This window comes from Dermacentor andersoni, chromosome 3 (assembly GCF_023375885.2).
Source record: "Dermacentor andersoni chromosome 3, qqDerAnde1_hic_scaffold, whole genome shotgun sequence".
Taxonomy (NCBI): Eukaryota; Metazoa; Arthropoda; class Arachnida; order Ixodida; family Ixodidae; genus Dermacentor; species Dermacentor andersoni.
In genome coordinates, this window is record NC_092816.1 from 3,911,764 (window position 1) to 3,929,311 (window position 17,548).

General features: G+C 44.3%; 1 protein-coding gene and 1 long non-coding RNA gene across 4 annotated transcripts; one reads left to right on the forward strand and one right to left on the reverse strand.

The window, feature by feature from the left end:
• The first annotated feature begins 375 nt into the window (after nt 1-375).
• On the forward strand, nt 376-5,644 carry LOC126520620 (uncharacterized). Of its 2 annotated transcripts, XR_007597079.3 has the most exons (3): nt 529-843; nt 913-1,081; nt 5,482-5,644. It is a non-coding gene; the product is annotated as an uncharacterized lncRNA (long non-coding RNA). The 2 variants fall into 2 exon arrangements; XR_008610248.2 differs by having other exon boundaries at nt 376-1,081.
• A 6,660-nt stretch (nt 5,645-12,304) lies between these two features.
• Nucleotides 12,305-16,957, reverse strand: LOC129382161 (uncharacterized). 2 transcript variants are annotated; one of them, XM_055065662.2, is made up of 2 exons: nt 16,685-16,957; nt 12,305-15,106 (listed from the first exon to the last, which is right to left on the reverse strand). In XM_055065662.2, exon 2 carries the CDS (start codon nt 14,911-14,913, stop codon nt 13,693-13,695), a length of 1,221 nt encoding a protein of 406 aa, XP_054921637.2. In that variant the 5' UTR covers nt 14,914-15,106; nt 16,685-16,957; the 3' UTR covers nt 12,305-13,692. The 2 variants fall into 2 exon arrangements, with proteins under 2 accessions (XP_054921637.2, XP_054921636.1); XM_055065661.2 differs by lacking the exon at nt 16,685-16,957 and adding an exon at nt 16,324-16,365.
• Nucleotides 16,958-17,548: the final 591 nt, after the last annotated feature.

Consider the following 17,548-nt stretch of genomic DNA (forward strand, 5'->3'; position numbering starts at 1 on the left):
AGCCTACGCAGCCGGTGCGTCTCGGATAGCTGGCCCACGCCACCGGGGCGTCACACGGAGTCTAAGCGGGCCCATGCCGTTGTCCGAGTTTTTCTTGACGATGGTTGCTTCTTTCGTGAAGATTACGAGGTCGTGAGGATGAGGAACCGAACAGGGGGTTTATTTACATTGGAATTGCAAACTTATTTACATACAACCAGGGGTATCGTACTGACCGGAGCACTGAGCGCAGTACGTCGTTCTCGTAGCGTGAGCACATACAGGTGAGCAGAGTACGTCTTTCTGGCGAGCACACATCAGAGCACACCCGCCCACTCCAGCCGTCCGCTGAAATCCTTTTGGTTCTCCATATATCCCTAGGGCAGGGAAATCAGAAGCGTATCCCCGCAGGCTGGCTGTACCCGGTTTGGAGGCAAACCGGATGTGACGTGTGCCAGTGGCGTACTCCCTGCCCCCAGATAGGTACTTGTACGCCTAGGGAAAGACGCTGCTAGGTGCTGCTGCTAAATCCCTGTGGTTCCTGCCAGCCACATGCGGCCATTGCCGGCTCACGTAGGTTCGTTGGCGTGGTCTTGTTACGCCTCGCTGGATCGTGTTCAGTCATGCCGTCCTTGCGCGGCGTGATTGTCGGTGAGTCAGGTTAAATTCTTAAATAGGTCGCGCCTGCGCCTAATTGAGTCTATAAAAGCCTGCACATTCAGTTTTGCTAGCATCAATGCAGTGCGGCTGGCGTGAGCTGTCTCCACGATGCGCTTCGAGCGTGTCGATTTCGCAGTTCTTTATGTTGGCGTTAACGACCTTGAAAGCAACATGGATCCACAAGAAATGTGCGACAACATCAAGGTAAGTCTACTGAAATCACAAAATTTGAAACAATAAGCGCTAATAGTTGTGTTTTCTTTTAAATTTTAGGCCTTGATTGTTCAACGAGACGGCCCTCGTCGTGCTGGTTTTCAAGGTGCTCCCTCGCTGCCTAGAAGATGCTGATGCGGAATAGAAAATGCAAAAACGTCGCTTGCTCAACCGCAAATTGACGGCTACGCTGAAGCGCATGCCGTGTCTGCGGAATTTGAACCCCGAGGTATGGACCCCCTTTTTCCAGCGGCATGCCGTTACATACCGTCAGGAACACGCTTGGCTTATTTCTGACTCGGTAAAAAATGTTTCACTTTTTCTCGCTTCTCGCTGCGGAAGAAATGCGGACCGTTTGTCGTAGTTGTGTCTCCATTACAGGGTGGCATTACTGCGGTGAATAAAGCAAGTGTTGCCGTACATACTGTGCGCATTTCACCCTTTGTTGGGCGGTCGGAAAATATTGGTCCCACTTTTCAGGGCTACTTCGCTATTATGTAGCGGTGAAGTGTAATTTCTACCATTGAACATTCCTGTGTAGATGTGTTTCTGAATCACGTTAAGCACATTTTTTCGTCCATTTCTTTGTCAAACAACGCGATAGAGCGATTGTGCAGATTGTTTACTTCCCTTTCTACAATGTTTAGTTTATTCTGTCGCCTTCCTTCAAACCACCACAGCGGCAAATGGACTTTTTTTATCGAAATTCCACGTTTTCATAATAGCTGAATTTTGGTGCGGTTAGGTGTCTAAATTTCTCGTACCCACAGCTGCCAAAACAGTTGATCAGATTATTAGCATCGCGAACAAATCACATTCCTACATATGCGAGCTGCTACATATGAGCCCTCAAGAATTTTCAAGAAGCATCTTTTTTCTAAGAACCCTTGCGATATTGGAAAGCCCTGATTGAGGATTCTCATACAAAGCATGCTCAGTAAGTATAATGAAAACATGCACAAACAATGTATAATGTACTGGGTACTCTGGCTGCTTCTAATCACATTACAGGTGACCACGAGTAGGTAGAAACGGGCCTTGAGGCTGTATAGTGGGACGTAATATTTCCACTTTTCGCTATTACTGAATCGTAGTCAGCTTTGAGATTTTACGTTATGTAAAAAATGCTTCATAAAAAAAAAGCACTTGTAATATCTCGGACACAAAGCGGCCTGTTCTCTGCTTGCGTCTATGAAAGGGTTAAGATGCACACACTATTCAAAGGTCGCATTGAGAACTGAGTTGCAGGCGCTACTATGCTCCGCAAGCAGCAGGATACTAAAAGGAGAAATGAGCAACACCGTACTGCCTTCATTTCTTCAAACCCTTCAACAAAGCTTGAACAAGAAATGCACGCGAGGGTGTCACTACAGACAGCTGCGGCAACACTGACGCATGCGCGAGGATATAAAATGAGGTGCAGCTGTGCGGTGCACGCTGCCATGAAGTTCGAATTAGTTTCCCCCTTGCGAAACTACCGGAAAGGACATATTGCATCCATCGGTGTTAATATATTTTCTAGCATATTTTCTTGTTTTCAGCCAACATACACATCCCCGTTAAATCAAATAGATCACTGTAGATGGCGGCCACAAGCATATTACAAGGACTGTGAATTGGAAGCTGTTAGCTACCTGTGGCACAAAGTCATGCAAGGGTACTCGTAGTCTTTGTGTGCACATTGACTTCATGTTTTACCAATTTGACTGGCTCCTATTGCACTCCGGCTGAATAGCAATAACACACAGGCCACTTTACGTTCGAGCTACTCGAAAGCTTGCATTAGTGAAAAACATCTAAACTTTTTCTGGTACAGCCGTGCGTTGTTGGAAGTGTCTCAATGCATTGCAGTGATTGAACAGGCACATATTGGCTGTACCACTTGGATTTCAGCGTGCATGCGTTGGCTGGACAAAAAATTCTACCATATTTTACCTCCAAACTTTTGCTCACGATTGGAAAGCGCTGTTTCTGTTGTAAATAGATGTGGCTTGCACACAAGGTATGTGCATGCTAAGTGTCTTGGTAAAGAAAAGTAAAGGTATGCTGCATGAACAGAAGGTGCTGCAGCCACATAACCTGACCTTTGATCTTCATTATGCTCACAGATTGAAGGGATGGAACTAAGTGCGTGTCTTTTAGATGCTTGATTTCAGCCAGTTAAATTTGCCAACATGGGGATTCAAACCACTGGTGTCCATCTGCTGTTGGGCTGAACTCTCAATTTAGTGAGACTACTAACTACTGCGTTCATTGGTGCTGACAGATATCAAGTCCGTTGTAGCTCGGCATTACTGTATTCTGTCACCAAAATGTTAGAGAACCACTTGAGATCCTTCGATGTCAGCATCCTCATAATCAGTGGGCACCCCATAAGAAAAATAGGTCAACTTTGGCTGGTATCCTTGCAAGTGTGAGAAGGCTAGGCCACAGAAACTCGTTTTTCTGATTTGTGCACTATTCAGCCACGTTAAAATGTGGGGAGCCTAGACATCTAAAAGACGAGGAGCAAGCAAATTGAATGCAGCTACCAAGCAAAAAATGTGGAAGCGTAAGCTGTTGATTTTTTACTCTAAAGGCACGTTCACACCAAAGACGGAGCGGCTAAACCGGGCAAAGCTCTTGGCCAGGGGATAAAAGTAGGCATTAAACGAGGCGGCAAGCCCGATCGCTTGCGGACCACTTTTCCCGCCCGCCAGAGCTGTCCGATTTGCCGCGGCCAATCAGAACACCAGACGACGCTGGCGTGTGCTGCGCGATAAGGATGGACGACCGGTGCCACGAGACGGCGACAAGTGCGCCACGAAAACGTTAGATGCTCCGCCTCGGTGGTGCGGGCAGCCAGGCAAGCCGTCCAGTATACAGGGTGTTTCAGCTAACTAGTGCTGAGGCACAAAGAAACAACTAGGCCTGCAGTACTCAAATACAATCAATTCAGTAGACTACCCTGTTGAGCAACTTTAATACTTACGGCTCATTGAGAAACATCTAACTGCTTTATTTTTATGAAGATAGCTGCTGTGGTTATTTTTTCAGGACAAAAGAAAGTGCACAAAATCGAAAAAAGTACCATGCAACTATGCACTTTTTAGCAGTGACGAACAAATGAACAATGCGGCATGCAGACAGGATGTAAAAAATATGCAGATCCGACACACTGTGAAAATTATGTAAGCAGCTTTCTTTGCTGCTTGTGTTCATTGATGGCATTTGGCAGTGATATGTTAAATGTTACCTCGCATGCACCACTTGTGTTCGTAGTACACAGAGCTCATAGGCAGACGTGCGCTCCGATGCTCAAGGTGGTGCTGTGCACCATCCATATCCTGTGAGAGTAGTGGCACTGTCATTCCCTCACACGGCGCATCGCATGGCAGGTGAGGTAGAGAAATCCGTTTATTGAATCCTTAGGAGAAATAGTTGCTGCCACGTCCTGTGCCCGACAGAGCAGCGCCTGCTGGCCACACAGGCTTCTGTCATGCAGCATGGCCTCCCAGTGTTGTAGTGTAGGGACATTGAAGTTTTGATGCTGGACCACCACTCGCATACTGTCCTTTTGACGCCGTGGTGCTGTATTGCAGCTTTGCATCTGTACATCCTGTCTCAATTGTCGGCATGGACACACTTGCCGTGTTTATTTTTTCAGAAATAGCATAAACATGCCATACCACACCTTGAACTATCATTATAATATTTTTAGTTTGCCACTACAACTGTCACCATGTCTAGATGTAGTATTTTTCTTTTAAAGAGACTCTATACGAAGGATGCTTTCTGATGGCATCTTTACCTTCTCGTATGATCATTCAGCAAGCACAAAGTGCTGCAGCTTCTGCAATGCTTTTGTCTATTCCTTCCAGGCACACTACTGTCAATGTATCATTAGCGCTGAAATAGAATACCGCCCGTTGCTCAAAGCAGCTTCAATATAGATTCCAATCGGAAGAATAGGCAGACTTGTGGCAGTATACAACTTTCTATAGCCATAAAAGGCAAGCTAGCATAGTGGGGCATCTCAATGCTTGTAAAAGCATTCAACTGCATGTATCTCCAAATAACTAAGCTCAAGCAGACACTGCCAAAATTCGTGCTTCTCATGGCGAGTCGGTGCGGGAACTTGAAGGTGTCGCTTTTCCTTCATTTTTGTGTCTTATGGTTTTGCTAAGGCTCTTGCCACAGCAAAATTCCTCTTGTGGTATTTTAGAAGGGTAATTTAATAATCACCTAGGCGATGTCATTTCCTTCATTTGGTTGCACTGTGTGCATCAGTGCAATAAATGGATCAAACGGCTTAATACGAAATGTCGCCAGGCCATTTTGGCACGACACTTGTGGATAACATTTTGGTGTGGCTTGGGCGAGACTGAAAGAGAGAAATTGACACATACAAGCACAAAGGCCAGGCACTGTTCCCTTGTGGCCTGCACAACCACTAGAATAGCAGCTAGTCTTATCAATTCATACTGAGTATCACAAAGTGTAACATTGCAAGAACTGTAGCTTGCTTGATGAGACAAGGCACTTATAGCTGTAGCTGAAACATGTGGTGTGATCAAGATGTACAAGGTTACAATACTCTACACCCTTTTTGTATTTAAGTTTTTAACTTTGCCCACAATCTGATTACAGCTTTCCAGAGTTCCTTGGAAAATCCTCCCATGCACCTGCCATGTACATTGCCCTCCTCGATGTGGCGTGCAAGATGGCAGCAGCAGCTGTGGGAACAGTTGAAGAGGCGAAGAAAGGTCCACTTTATAATAGGTTGTATGTAAATAAAACTGATCGACCTCAACCGATTCGGCTTCCACTTTTGTCAAGACAATTGTCAGCAAAGCAATGGAGCAATTTCAGTAGGGCAATAGTAATAAATAGTGCATAGAAATTCTTGGAAGCCCCGTCAGCTTTCTTGCTGTTAACAAGCTGTCTTGGTGAGGTGGTTTAGGCAGGGAATGCCAATTCATGAGGGATGGTCATGGCCACCATGTTCAATGTATGTGCAGCATTAATCAGTTCTCTAGACCGAGTGCACTAATGTCACATGATACATTTTCAAACCTCGCATGCTTTCTTTGGGGCTGAGAAAATTAATGAAGCATGAAACTCTGCATGTTGCAGTTTTCAATTAACCATCACTGCATTTGTCCATTCTTGAAACAAATTTTATTGTACCAAATGCATACAGAATGAATTTGTGGAATATCCAAAGTACATTTTGCTTGTTTTGGTCAAGCAGCTGGCAGAACAAAACCACAAAGTTCCAAAGCAGAAAGGTAACACTTCTTTTGAAGTACGCAACTGGCGAAACAGTGTTGCTAACACACGAGTGCAAAACTTGCTGCCGATTAAAAAAAAGGGAGCTGCTACACACCACTTCGTTCCTTGACCATTTATTTTTTCTTTTGTGGCCGATTTTTAAAAATCCTTGCTATAGCAAATGCAAGGACATCAGAAAATCAACGCACAACAGATATTGGTGCAATGGTGTAAAGTAATGAAGATATAATTTTGCATGCACATTATTTAGTCTGAAATAGAAGGATACAGCACAAGCGTTACTCTTCAATCCCAATAAAAGATATGGAACTCGTGGGCTACACGAGGGCTACGGATAAATCTTGAGGGCCTCGGATTCTGTAATGTGCAGCTATACTTAAGTACACAAGCATTTTTGGATTCTGCCTCTACCTGGGTGCAGCTTTGTGACCTGGAATGAAAAGCCACAGCCATCGAGCTGCTGCAGTGGCGACATCACAGTAAAAGGTAATAGCGAAAAATTAAAACAATAATATGGCCATGCAACTTGCACATCAGATAGGTCACCTGAAGCTTCTATTTCCAATTTTTCTGGTGTTGCATAGGACAAAAATTTTGAAAAGTGATAGTGTACGATTCTCATACATTAACAATTATGCATATCTTTTTTTTTTAACCATGCAGATATTTAGCAAAAAGTTTTTAGCACAGAGAGCCTGTCGTTCTTGCAAAGGAGTTTCTAGGTGAGGAGGACACACTTTGCTGCTAATGCGAGTTTCAGAAAATTAATTTTGAAAAATTCAGTCACTTTTTTATTAGTAGCTTGGCGGCAGCCTTCTACATGGCATATTTGGAGGCAGTCACATGTGAACGCACACCCTTTCTTTTTCAAAATCTCGAAAATTGCACTTATTTTGAAATATTCATTATCGCGCTCAATTGAGTACAATCAAAACTTGGTGCATCCTGCTCCACATCAGGCGGCAGTGCCCTGTCAAGAAGTGGGACAAAGCTTAAATGATAGCCTGACACGGCACACTGATGCACATGCTTGCCAGGCAAAGTGTGTCGTATCAGCTGCTACAATGACGCCAAGATGTTGTTTCAGACTTTCTCGAGCCTGTTGTCAGGGGTGTTTCCATCTGATGAGGTAGCGGGACCTTCTTTGCTGCGCTCCCAGCACACTCGGTTCCAATATTGCCTTGATTTACCAGTGAAATTCAATTATGAATATCTTGAATTAGGTGCAACTTTCAAGATTTGTAAGAAATGAGAGTGCTATAAAATGTGACTGCCTCCAAATTTGTGGAGTTCCAAAATAGAGGAATTCCTCTGCAAGAATGCCACATTTGCTGCGCTCATAACTTTAAAACAAGAAAATCTGTATGGTAATAAAAGACACCCTGTACATATACAGTGTGCATTGGAGCATTTCATGCAACCAATATTCAAGCACCTTCTGTCTACAAAGAATTCATAAAGCAAATTTATGCTTGGAATCAGTTACGAGCACTGGAAATGCAAACACTGTGACGAACCCTGGTCACATGGCAGGCATTGTGTTGCTGCTCTCTGCGTAGGGCCTATGAATAAAAACCACCTTCAACATTACACAGTAAGCTACCAATTGCTATGTGTAGGAAGACTTAGTTCTTCAAATGCAATTATGACCTAGACATTCTAAAGCTTTTCTGATAATGTACTTTTAGTGAACAAGTACCCCAAACTTGAACAACTCTGAAGCTATAATGCCATTATTATCTGAAAGATGCACTCACATTTTTTTAACGCAGTAAGGAAACATTCATAATCGACAATGCCACCATAGACATGAGAGTCATATAATATTGCACTGCGTGCAGCAAGGATAGCACAATCTCGCACAAAAGATTAGTCTCTCCCGCAGACTTTGAGGGCTTCTTTATTATGTCTCACTTATGATGCCGTGACATGGTACGAAACCATGATGACGTAACTTATGATCATGAGTTACTCTTGAATGAAAGCTTATGCACACATGCATATTCCTGCATTGTAACTCTGGAGTGCACTTACAGTAAGGACACTGTGAAAAGAAGAAAAGGCCAACAGCAAGAACCAGGCAGCGCAGTGCTGTTTGCACCTTCTCGGCTGTTGTCGGTTTTAGTCACCTTCACTGCAGCAGAGTCATGTTATGCGGCGAAGCATATTTAGCATCATGCAGTGAAGCATATCTGAAGTTAAAGGGGACACTGTTACGGGGCCCCTGCTGGTGCTTATGGTTACCCGACACTATCAGCTTAAGTACTCGTACTGTGACCTCTTCATGCATTTGGACAACACCAATCGCCATGTGAAAACCTCTGTTCACTACTAATCTTGCTAAGAGCCTAAATTGTTTCCAAACTACAAATTTCACCAAGTGGCAAACTTGGCAATGCTTCTGGAACCTCTTTCTAAAGTACTTTAATACTACCAGGATGCTTCAATGTCAAACTGGATTAAAAACCTGGGATGAGATTGGGCAAGCTTCTAGCTTTCTGACTGTTTGCTTCACCTTCTACATCAGTGAGTAGGCAGTGTTCAATAGGCGCTCCCACTTCACCAAGCAGACGACCGCTGACGAAAGCATGGTGAAGGCGAATAATGAGAGCGCAAGCAAACATTCAGAATGCAAGATCTCGCCCTTGGATTTAGAGAAAGGAAGGATAATTTCAACACCAAGGAACACCAACACTGGGCAACATTCATGCACCAGCTTTGTCAGTTTTTTGATGCTCCCACTACTTGTGCTGAAATCGTGAGAAAAGCCCAGAGAGAGTATACAATTCGAGAATCATGTACCTCTTACATTGTGGATGTCCTTGCACTGTGCTAACGCATGAACACCACCACGTCTCAAAATGATCGAATGAGACATATTAAAGGCACAAACACTGTTACCTTATACGTCCTTGGTATGCAGAACCCCAGCACCTCCACCACTTCTAAGGAACCGCTTTATTCTTGCCGAGCTAGAGCTATGGCGAGGAAGAAGTGACACACACTACGTACGGATGAGGAAGATGACGGAAAGTCACATTGCGCTCACAATATCGCTAACGTGGTAGTTTCCCAAAGGAAGCGGTCACACCGCTGCGTATAAAGTGTATGCACAGGGATTCTCATACGTCTTCCCTGTCCAAGGGACTGGTGGCAAGCACCACAAAGCAGCACTGGTCAGGTGCATTCCAATTAAATTCTTAAGAATTGAGAAAAGGCCGATTCAACACAAAGCAACGACCTGACACCCTTGCCAACAAACCTGTTGAACTGGCATTAAGTTTCAGATATTTGCGGCCACACATATGTAAACCAATGGGCAAGGTTCTGACTGGTGTTGTAGAAGTCGCGGGGCGCTTTTTTCGTTGCGACGATAGATCGGATTCATTTACAAGTAAGGCTCCAGGAGGGCACATGTAACCGGCAAACAGAGGCCTCAGGAGAGCATTAGATTATAATCAAGGAGGCGGCAGGGTACCCAAGGGGCAGCGGAGGGATCAAAACTGGAAGCAGGGCGGTCCCAAACTGGAAGCAGGTTATGTTGCCCCAACTCACGGACCACCCTGACTCCAGCCTTGTCCGCGAAAGCGGACAGCTGCTGATCTTAAAATGCGTCAGAAAATTCGGAAAGTACGACTTACACACAGCCTACAGACATCAAGATATACTACTAGCACGCGCAGGCCTCGGCGAGCCCCAACCCATGGACCAGTCCGCGTTCTAGCTCTGGTGTTCCCGTTACCGATTTGGTGTCCTGGAGACGCCGCCAATAATATGAAATAGTGACACGTTGTTACTAGTAAAAAACACGACTTAAGCCGCTAACTCTACGTTCAGCACTGCCGCGCCCAACAACTTCTACAACGCCTGTGAGAACTTCACCAAGCAATGGTTGTTCTTGGCAATACTAAGAACTTGTGAATTTTGTGTACCGCTCATGCTTAACTTTGTAGTGCACTGTGGCTTAGTGAAGCACTACGATTGCGTGTAGCATACGTACACATCTTACCTGATAGACGGTGAACGGGGTCTTGTACAAATATCCGCTGAAGAAGAAAAGACTACACCTTCACATGTGTTAAAACACATGCCAAACTTGAAAAAACAGACGTACAATGAACCTCCACACGTTAAAATAGCAAAAGCATCACTTAATAGTCGAAAACTATTGAAAACTTTGCAAGCGCCATGGCAAGCGCAAATCCGCCATTGCTGCTGATATTGATGTTGATCAGGCTGTCCCCTTGCGATCGAGTCGGCAAGCGCGTGGAAGCGCGTTTCTTTATTCTATGGAAGCGCAATTGGCGCAATGTAGCCAAAATAAACAAATAAAACTGTGAATCAACTCCAAATACACACACGCAAAAGAAAAATCGTCGGGATTCTCTATAACGACGTTTCCAACCCCTTGACCGATATTTCATACAGCTCGTTGCATTAATTAAAATACATGCAGTGCATTGTTTTCATAACGCGCAAAAAAAATTCTGCACTTAAGCTTACCCGCACAAACACGCGGCGCAAATTGGTAGAACGCCACCAGTGCAGCCCCCACCCGCCAAGAAAATATATGACTAGTCAATAATAATAGCATATAATTATAATGTGAGCGTCGGCGCAATCAATGGAGAATTCAATTTTATTTGTTATAGAAAATCAAATGCAATGCAGTAAACAATGGATAGAATTAGGCATATAGCTTCCTGGAGTCTAAAAAAAATCTGCCTTGAAACTTGACGTGGTGACACGGCAAATTGTGGGTATACGATTGAAAATAATTGCTATAGTGTGTTCGTGTATGAATAAGCTTCTCAAAAGGAGTTTCAAGTGTTTCCATGGTATGGCAAGCTTATATCTTGATACATCAAGTTTTTTTTATTCATGTTGTTCAATTATGTTTAAAAAGCAAATTGTAAATCCCAATGGTTTTGTTTTTTACCAGGGGAACACAGAGTTGAGCCACTGTTTCGAAACAAACTTTTATTTAAAGGTAGTTACAAGTAACACCGACACCCTCGCTCATGAAAATCCCAATGGTTGTGTTTTTTACCGGGGGAAACACAGAGTTGAGCCACTGTTTTGAAACAAACCTTTATTTAAAGGTAGTTACAAGTAACACCGACACCCTCGCTCATGACAAAACAACTTTCACTCGCTGTGTCCAGACACTTGGTTCAAGGTGCATGTAATGCTTCATCTCCAAGCTTCGCCTGGTTTCTTAAAGGCATTGTGAAATCTACACGGTGTTTTTATTTTACACCTCCTCATCTCATAGCACAAGATATGAAATGCGTGAACAAGAAGAATCAGGCCAGCACATATTCACAGAAATGAACTCTTCACAGTGCAGTTGACAAGTGCAAAAATTACAGCAGAAACTGCCAGTCACATGATATGAGCACAACATAACTGTTCTTTTTGCGGGAAAACCTCAATCCCATGCCGACATTAACCTATATGGTGGTCATCACTGGCAATGTTCGAAAGATTTTCATAAAATAGAGACTGAATGTCTGGAGTATTTATCATAAGGGAAGTAGAAACTCGCACATCTTCTAAACAGCCCTTTGCAGTGCTAAATGTATGCTGGCTATTGATAGTAATAAATAGTATGACTGTTACAACTGTTAAACAAGACAAAAGCTCACAGGAATATGAAGGCTTGAAGTGATAAACAGTGTTTGGAGGGGGAATGTAGCTGGAGTGAACCTTTTGGCAAAGATTTGTTTTCGTCAGTGCCGCAATTAAGTTCGGCACAGCAATCTTTATGCACGCTTAGCTCACTTTCCCACACCCTCAATGTAGGATGAAGAGGAGAATAAGAAAGTGCGTAGAATGAAGTTGAAGTGTAGAAAAGAAATGGGGAGACAGTGAAACAGAAGGTAGGAGCACTGTTGTAGATTATTCTTCGAAGGCTACTCTTCCAAAAGAAAAAGAGAAAAATATTAAATGTGTAAGGAAGCATTGCCAATTGTTATTATGCCTACTCAAGTAAGAGATGCACCATAAGGGATGCAATATAAAACTGATCTGATATGTAGAGTGGCCTAAAGCTTTCTGCATAGTCTTTGCAATCATTATGACACTGTCTGCTGCAGCCAAATATGCAGAAGTTTTAATTGAGTGCTCATGACCAGAGCAACTTATCCAGACAGCACACAATACCACTGCATATGCCTCTATTTTGGTAATCTGAAAAATAAAAGTTTATTCAAATGGGCAATAAGAACATCACATGGAACACAAAATCTAGATCGAATTATGAGGCATGCCACAGTGCGGGACTCAGTAATATTTTTGACCACCTCGGGTTTTGTGATGTGCACTTAAATTCAACTACACACTTTTTTTTTTCATTTCACCACCACTGAAATGCAGCCACCTTTGCTGGGATTGAACCCGCAAGCTCGTGCTCAACAGTGCAACATCATAACTACTGCGCTACTGAGTGTTTACACAAATTTATAAGTAGCAAAACACATTGGAGGCTTTTGCACACTGAAACACTACACACCATCCAATGCACTTCCTTACATCTATGTACAGACATACTTACCAGCGGCTCATATGACAAGCATGGAGGCGTGCTCTAACACACTACCATCCAACAGCTGCCACATACCAGAGATGACCACTGGGTCTGTATCTATCTTCACAGAACACTTACCAGCAGCTCATACAACAAGCATGGAGGCATCTCTCGTGCTCTAACACACATACCATCCAGCTGTGACATATGGCTGCACACCACAGACAAAAACAGACGGGCTAATCATCAGAGACCACATGTCATGATTTGTTAACATGCGAGCCCTCAACCTGCTTCAATAAGGCATGACAGCACAGCACTACTGCACCACTTCTCTCTTCCTAACTGCACTGGAGGCTTGTTACCAGTAATCGTGCCCTGCTGACATGGTTATCTCTTGTTTCTATGTTGCTGTCCCTAAGCTGTTATTTAAGGACTTCCTTTTGAGCTTCAGTGGGCCTTGAAAGGCTAGATGATGGCTGCGACAATCTAGGGTTTTTTGTAGAGTGAAATCTTAACAGGTGCACAACTTTTTTGTTGGCTGGTTCATTTGAATGGTCTGGCATCTTTCTTTTTGGGTCACTTTCACTTTCAACAAGCATGAAAACTGGCTCAAACAAATTGTTTGCCTTCTCAGCCACACCCTCAGAGACTTCACCATCTGATATTGCCTGTCTGACCGAGTCCATTTTTGCTCTTAAGAGTGCTGAGCTTTACACTGCTTTGGCTGCTTCCAGCTTTGTTATACTCTGTACAATGTGCAATGCCCGACTTGCCTCACATGCTTCTTCGGGTGAGCTCTCATGGGCCTTGTTGCTGCTAGTTGGATTAGCGATGACCACACAGTGAATGTGCTTGCACACTGTAAAGTGTATAAGATGGTCATAGCAAGTGCACATGTAAGTATGCACACACACTGCACATTCCTTACACCTCAAAGGACAGCAAGCACCATCTCCCACTTTTGACACTTTATATGAGAGCCCTTTAATAGACTGGGATGGCACAGTCTATATGCCATCTTCATTTAATTTGGCTCAAGCTGCCATTTCACTGCCAGACCTGTGGTTCTTCTGAATTCTGCTCAGCTTCTTACCCTTTGCCCCTTTCATCATCTGGATAGCCCTTTTCATTAAAAAATGATTTGTCAAGTCCATGAGGGCAGAAATAAGTTTGTCACCATGCTTATTCTGTTTTCTCGCCAGCATAGTATGCTTTAACGTCCTGCGCTTGCTCTCAAGGTGCACGTTAGTGTTGACAGCTGCTCTAGTCCTAAAGCAATAGGCCCACTCTTGCGGCCTAACTGCATAGTGGTCATTGAAGTACTTCAGGAAGTCCCTCAGTTTTTCTTCCTCACTAGAAAGGAATTGCTTAAAATAATCTTCAAATGCCTTTTCCACGAGGAACTCTAAGAGTAGCCACACACTATGGTAAACATGTGGCCTTAGCTGTTTCTCTACACACTCGAGTATCTTCTTACGCCAGTTGTTATCCACATGCCAGGCACTGAGAAGTTTCTGTTTTGCGGCACCCATGACCATGGACCATGCTTTGTAGAATTGCGACGCATCATCAGATACCAATGTCTTAGCAGCCACTTTTTTGGCCATGGCCGACTCCAGATATTTGAAGAATGCTGTCAAAGTTTGCTCGTTCATCCGGTTGCAGATGAAATAAGCTATAGCTACACCTGATCCTATTTTATCTAGCACCAGAAGAGTGGCCAGCTCAAACTGGTACTCTGTAGTTCCATGTGTGGAGTCAAGACATACAGTACCTGCAGGGCCCAATTTTTCTAGTAGCTCCTTCTGAGACTCTGTCATCAGAACAAGAGCAAAGTCTGCTGAAGGAAATGTACCACTTGGGTCCACTGCACCTTGTGCCTTGTACAGGCGGACAAGTGTTTCACCTTTTTCTTTCATCACAAGCACCCACATGTCTACGCTGATAGCGTCATTAGTGTGACAATGTTCAGGAGCAGCAATGTTAAACTGCTGTTTGATGTTATGCAGGGTTGAGCACTCTGCCAAGGGCACGGGCCTCAGCTTGGATGCCACAGATGTTCTTACTCGCTTTAGAATGGTTTTCATGGACACACCCCTATCTAGGTTCTCTGCTACGCTGGCCTTTTCCTTGTCACTCATTCTCAAGTGCTGAATTTCTGGTTTATGACCGTAATGGTTTCTTTGATACCTGGCTTTTATGGTGGTGCCTTCAGGTGTCGGACGGTAATTGTGACGGTAATAAATGAAAGACATATCTTACCAGACCTACAGCTCCCCTGACTTTTCTCCCGACGGTCACTATGACCTTCCTTTTTCCTTGCCTCGCCTGATCTATTACAGTAATAGTGGATCCTTGTTTCTCCACTGGCCAGCTTTTTGGGGTCCCTGGGCAAAATGAACCAGCAGTTTTGGCTACCCTCTTCTTCTGCTTTCCATTCATGAAATTCTGTAATAAAAGCACAAAATAGCATTAGATAGTGACAAGTACTATTGGGAGACAGATGCAAACAAAAATAATCACTCTGAAGGCTTTGGACACGGGCTAATGTAGCATTTATTTTACTCCCTCACCTTCAACTCGACTGTGTCATGAGGTCACCCTTGATATTGCTCAAATTTATGTTAAAATTGAATTTCAAATGCAATGCGCCATAACTTCAAAAAATTTATCATATTAGTTTTGTTTTAATAAGAAACAAATATGAAACTTAAGCATGATCTATGCTCACTCCTTCCTCAATATTGAATCAGACTGTACATTCATAGCAATGCTGTTACGATAAGACAAAGACGAACTGAGAGCACATGGTGCAAGCTACGCCCCAGAACAGTGTGAATCCCTTCTCTCAGTTTCTTCTTGAAAAGCTCCTTCTTTTCAAGAAGAGCTTGATTTTTTACTGTAGATAGGGGCTTGGCGAGGGAGTGTTCCATCGTCACGCGGTTATGATCTGGCTTGGGCATGCGCCTGGTTCGAAGAGGCAGCATTATGTGTGATTTCAATAAACCAGTTGCTAGTCTGCGTTCGTCCTGTCTTCTTCTACGTTGGTGTCTTTTCTCAAGCGCAGTTTAAGTTCACAAAAAGATGTCTTACCAAGTAGCCTCCTAACACACTCTTCTTAAAGAAAAAAGGATTGCGCGTGCGTCAAATTTCGCTGTACTTTATGAAATCTACAACCAGAGTCCTTCTATTGAGGGACTGTGGTACTACTAAAGAATTTTCCCAAAGTACGCCGGGAGACCAAGCCGCTGACAGCCGCAATTGCAAGTGTGGTCGTGGACCTACGTCGGCCTGCATTCGGACCTATTGCGGCCTGCACTGAGGCGAAGACTACACCACGCACGCAAGTAGCGCAGAGCAACGTCAGAACGCAGAGCAAATCCCTCCTCTCGTTTAAGTAAAAAAAAAAAGGGGGGGGGGGTTGCGCGAGCGTCACATTTCGCTCTATTCTATGAAATGTACTGCTAAAGAGTTTGCCCACAATACGCTGTGAAACCATCCCGGCGACATCCGCAAATTCATGTATGGTACCGGTTCTGCGTCTCTGCCGCATTGCAACGTGCACTGAGGCGAAGACTAGGCCACGCACGTATGTGGCACAGAGCAACGTCAGAACGCAGAACAGCTTACTCCTGTCGCTTAAAAAAATAAGAAGATGTACAAACGTCAAATTTCACTCCACTTGCTGTGCAGGAAAGCAGACAATGCCAAACGTAACGTCATGTAGCGCATCGCTGGGAGCGCGCACACATGACTATACTATAGATGGACAAACAAACAAATTATATTTAACGAGGATACAAACTTCAAAATACCCCAAGGAAATAAATTAGGCACCTGCGCAAAAGCTGCTCTTCGCGAAACAGATAGAGAAAAAGAAAACAAAGGCCCGCAAAGCATAAACAACTGCCTTTTTGGAGGCACACTGCGCAACAAGAAATTAAAAAAAGTCCAAGATATAATATTGCGTTTAAACGTCATTTGCTCACGATGACTGAGAATAAACTTAATAAAACTGTTCCTCACCCTTATTGTTCCGGAACACCAGGTGCACGTAATCAGCCTCGAAGTTTTGCGCAGCGATCTGGTGCACCGAATACTTCTCCATTGTAGGCAGGGAAGTGCCACATACGTCGCATTTCATCAATTTCTTGACATCCACGGCCATTTTGTGAACGTTCCTGATGTGTTGCAGCATGTTCTTCCTCTGTATGAATAGTTTGCTGCAGAATTCGCAGCGACGATCGTCATCGCCGATGGCAGCTCGATCACAGACGTGCACCATTCCGACATTGCACGCACTAGGGTAGTTGTATAATCCGGCAGCAATACAGGGAAGAAACCTCCCCAATCACGTGACACACTAGGTATTCAGTGGCCCCATAAGGACAGTTGGAAACCAACTTAGGGAACTAACATCTGGGAACGCAGGGTCACGTGGATGCTGCCTTCTATTGTTCACCGGCCTCAGCCGGCCTGCGGGGAAACGCATGTGGGAAATCTGCAGTCACACCTTCCTCCAACCGGAACGTCCAAAGTCGCTGAAACTCCGCCTTGAAACCGAGTGCGCCTAAGCACTCCGGAACCTTTGTTCTCTGAACACGAAGAAAGGAGGGGAGCTTCGTCAACAGGGATTGTCACGCTTGACTCAAGCTGGCGCGTTTTGGTTCCCGGAATGACGCAGCAAATAGCTGGACCGTCTGTCAAATTGCTGTCAAACGACCGTTGCAGTTATCAGAGCCCGTGAGGAAATGGCGTAGAACGCGGTTTTCCAGGAGTTCCTTGCTGTCATCGTCGGTGACAGGGACAGCTAACCCTGAATCAACACTCGATCCGCGAAACGTGTCTCGCCTTGTCGCCGCAGGTCTGTCCGAGGGAACGCATTGTTAA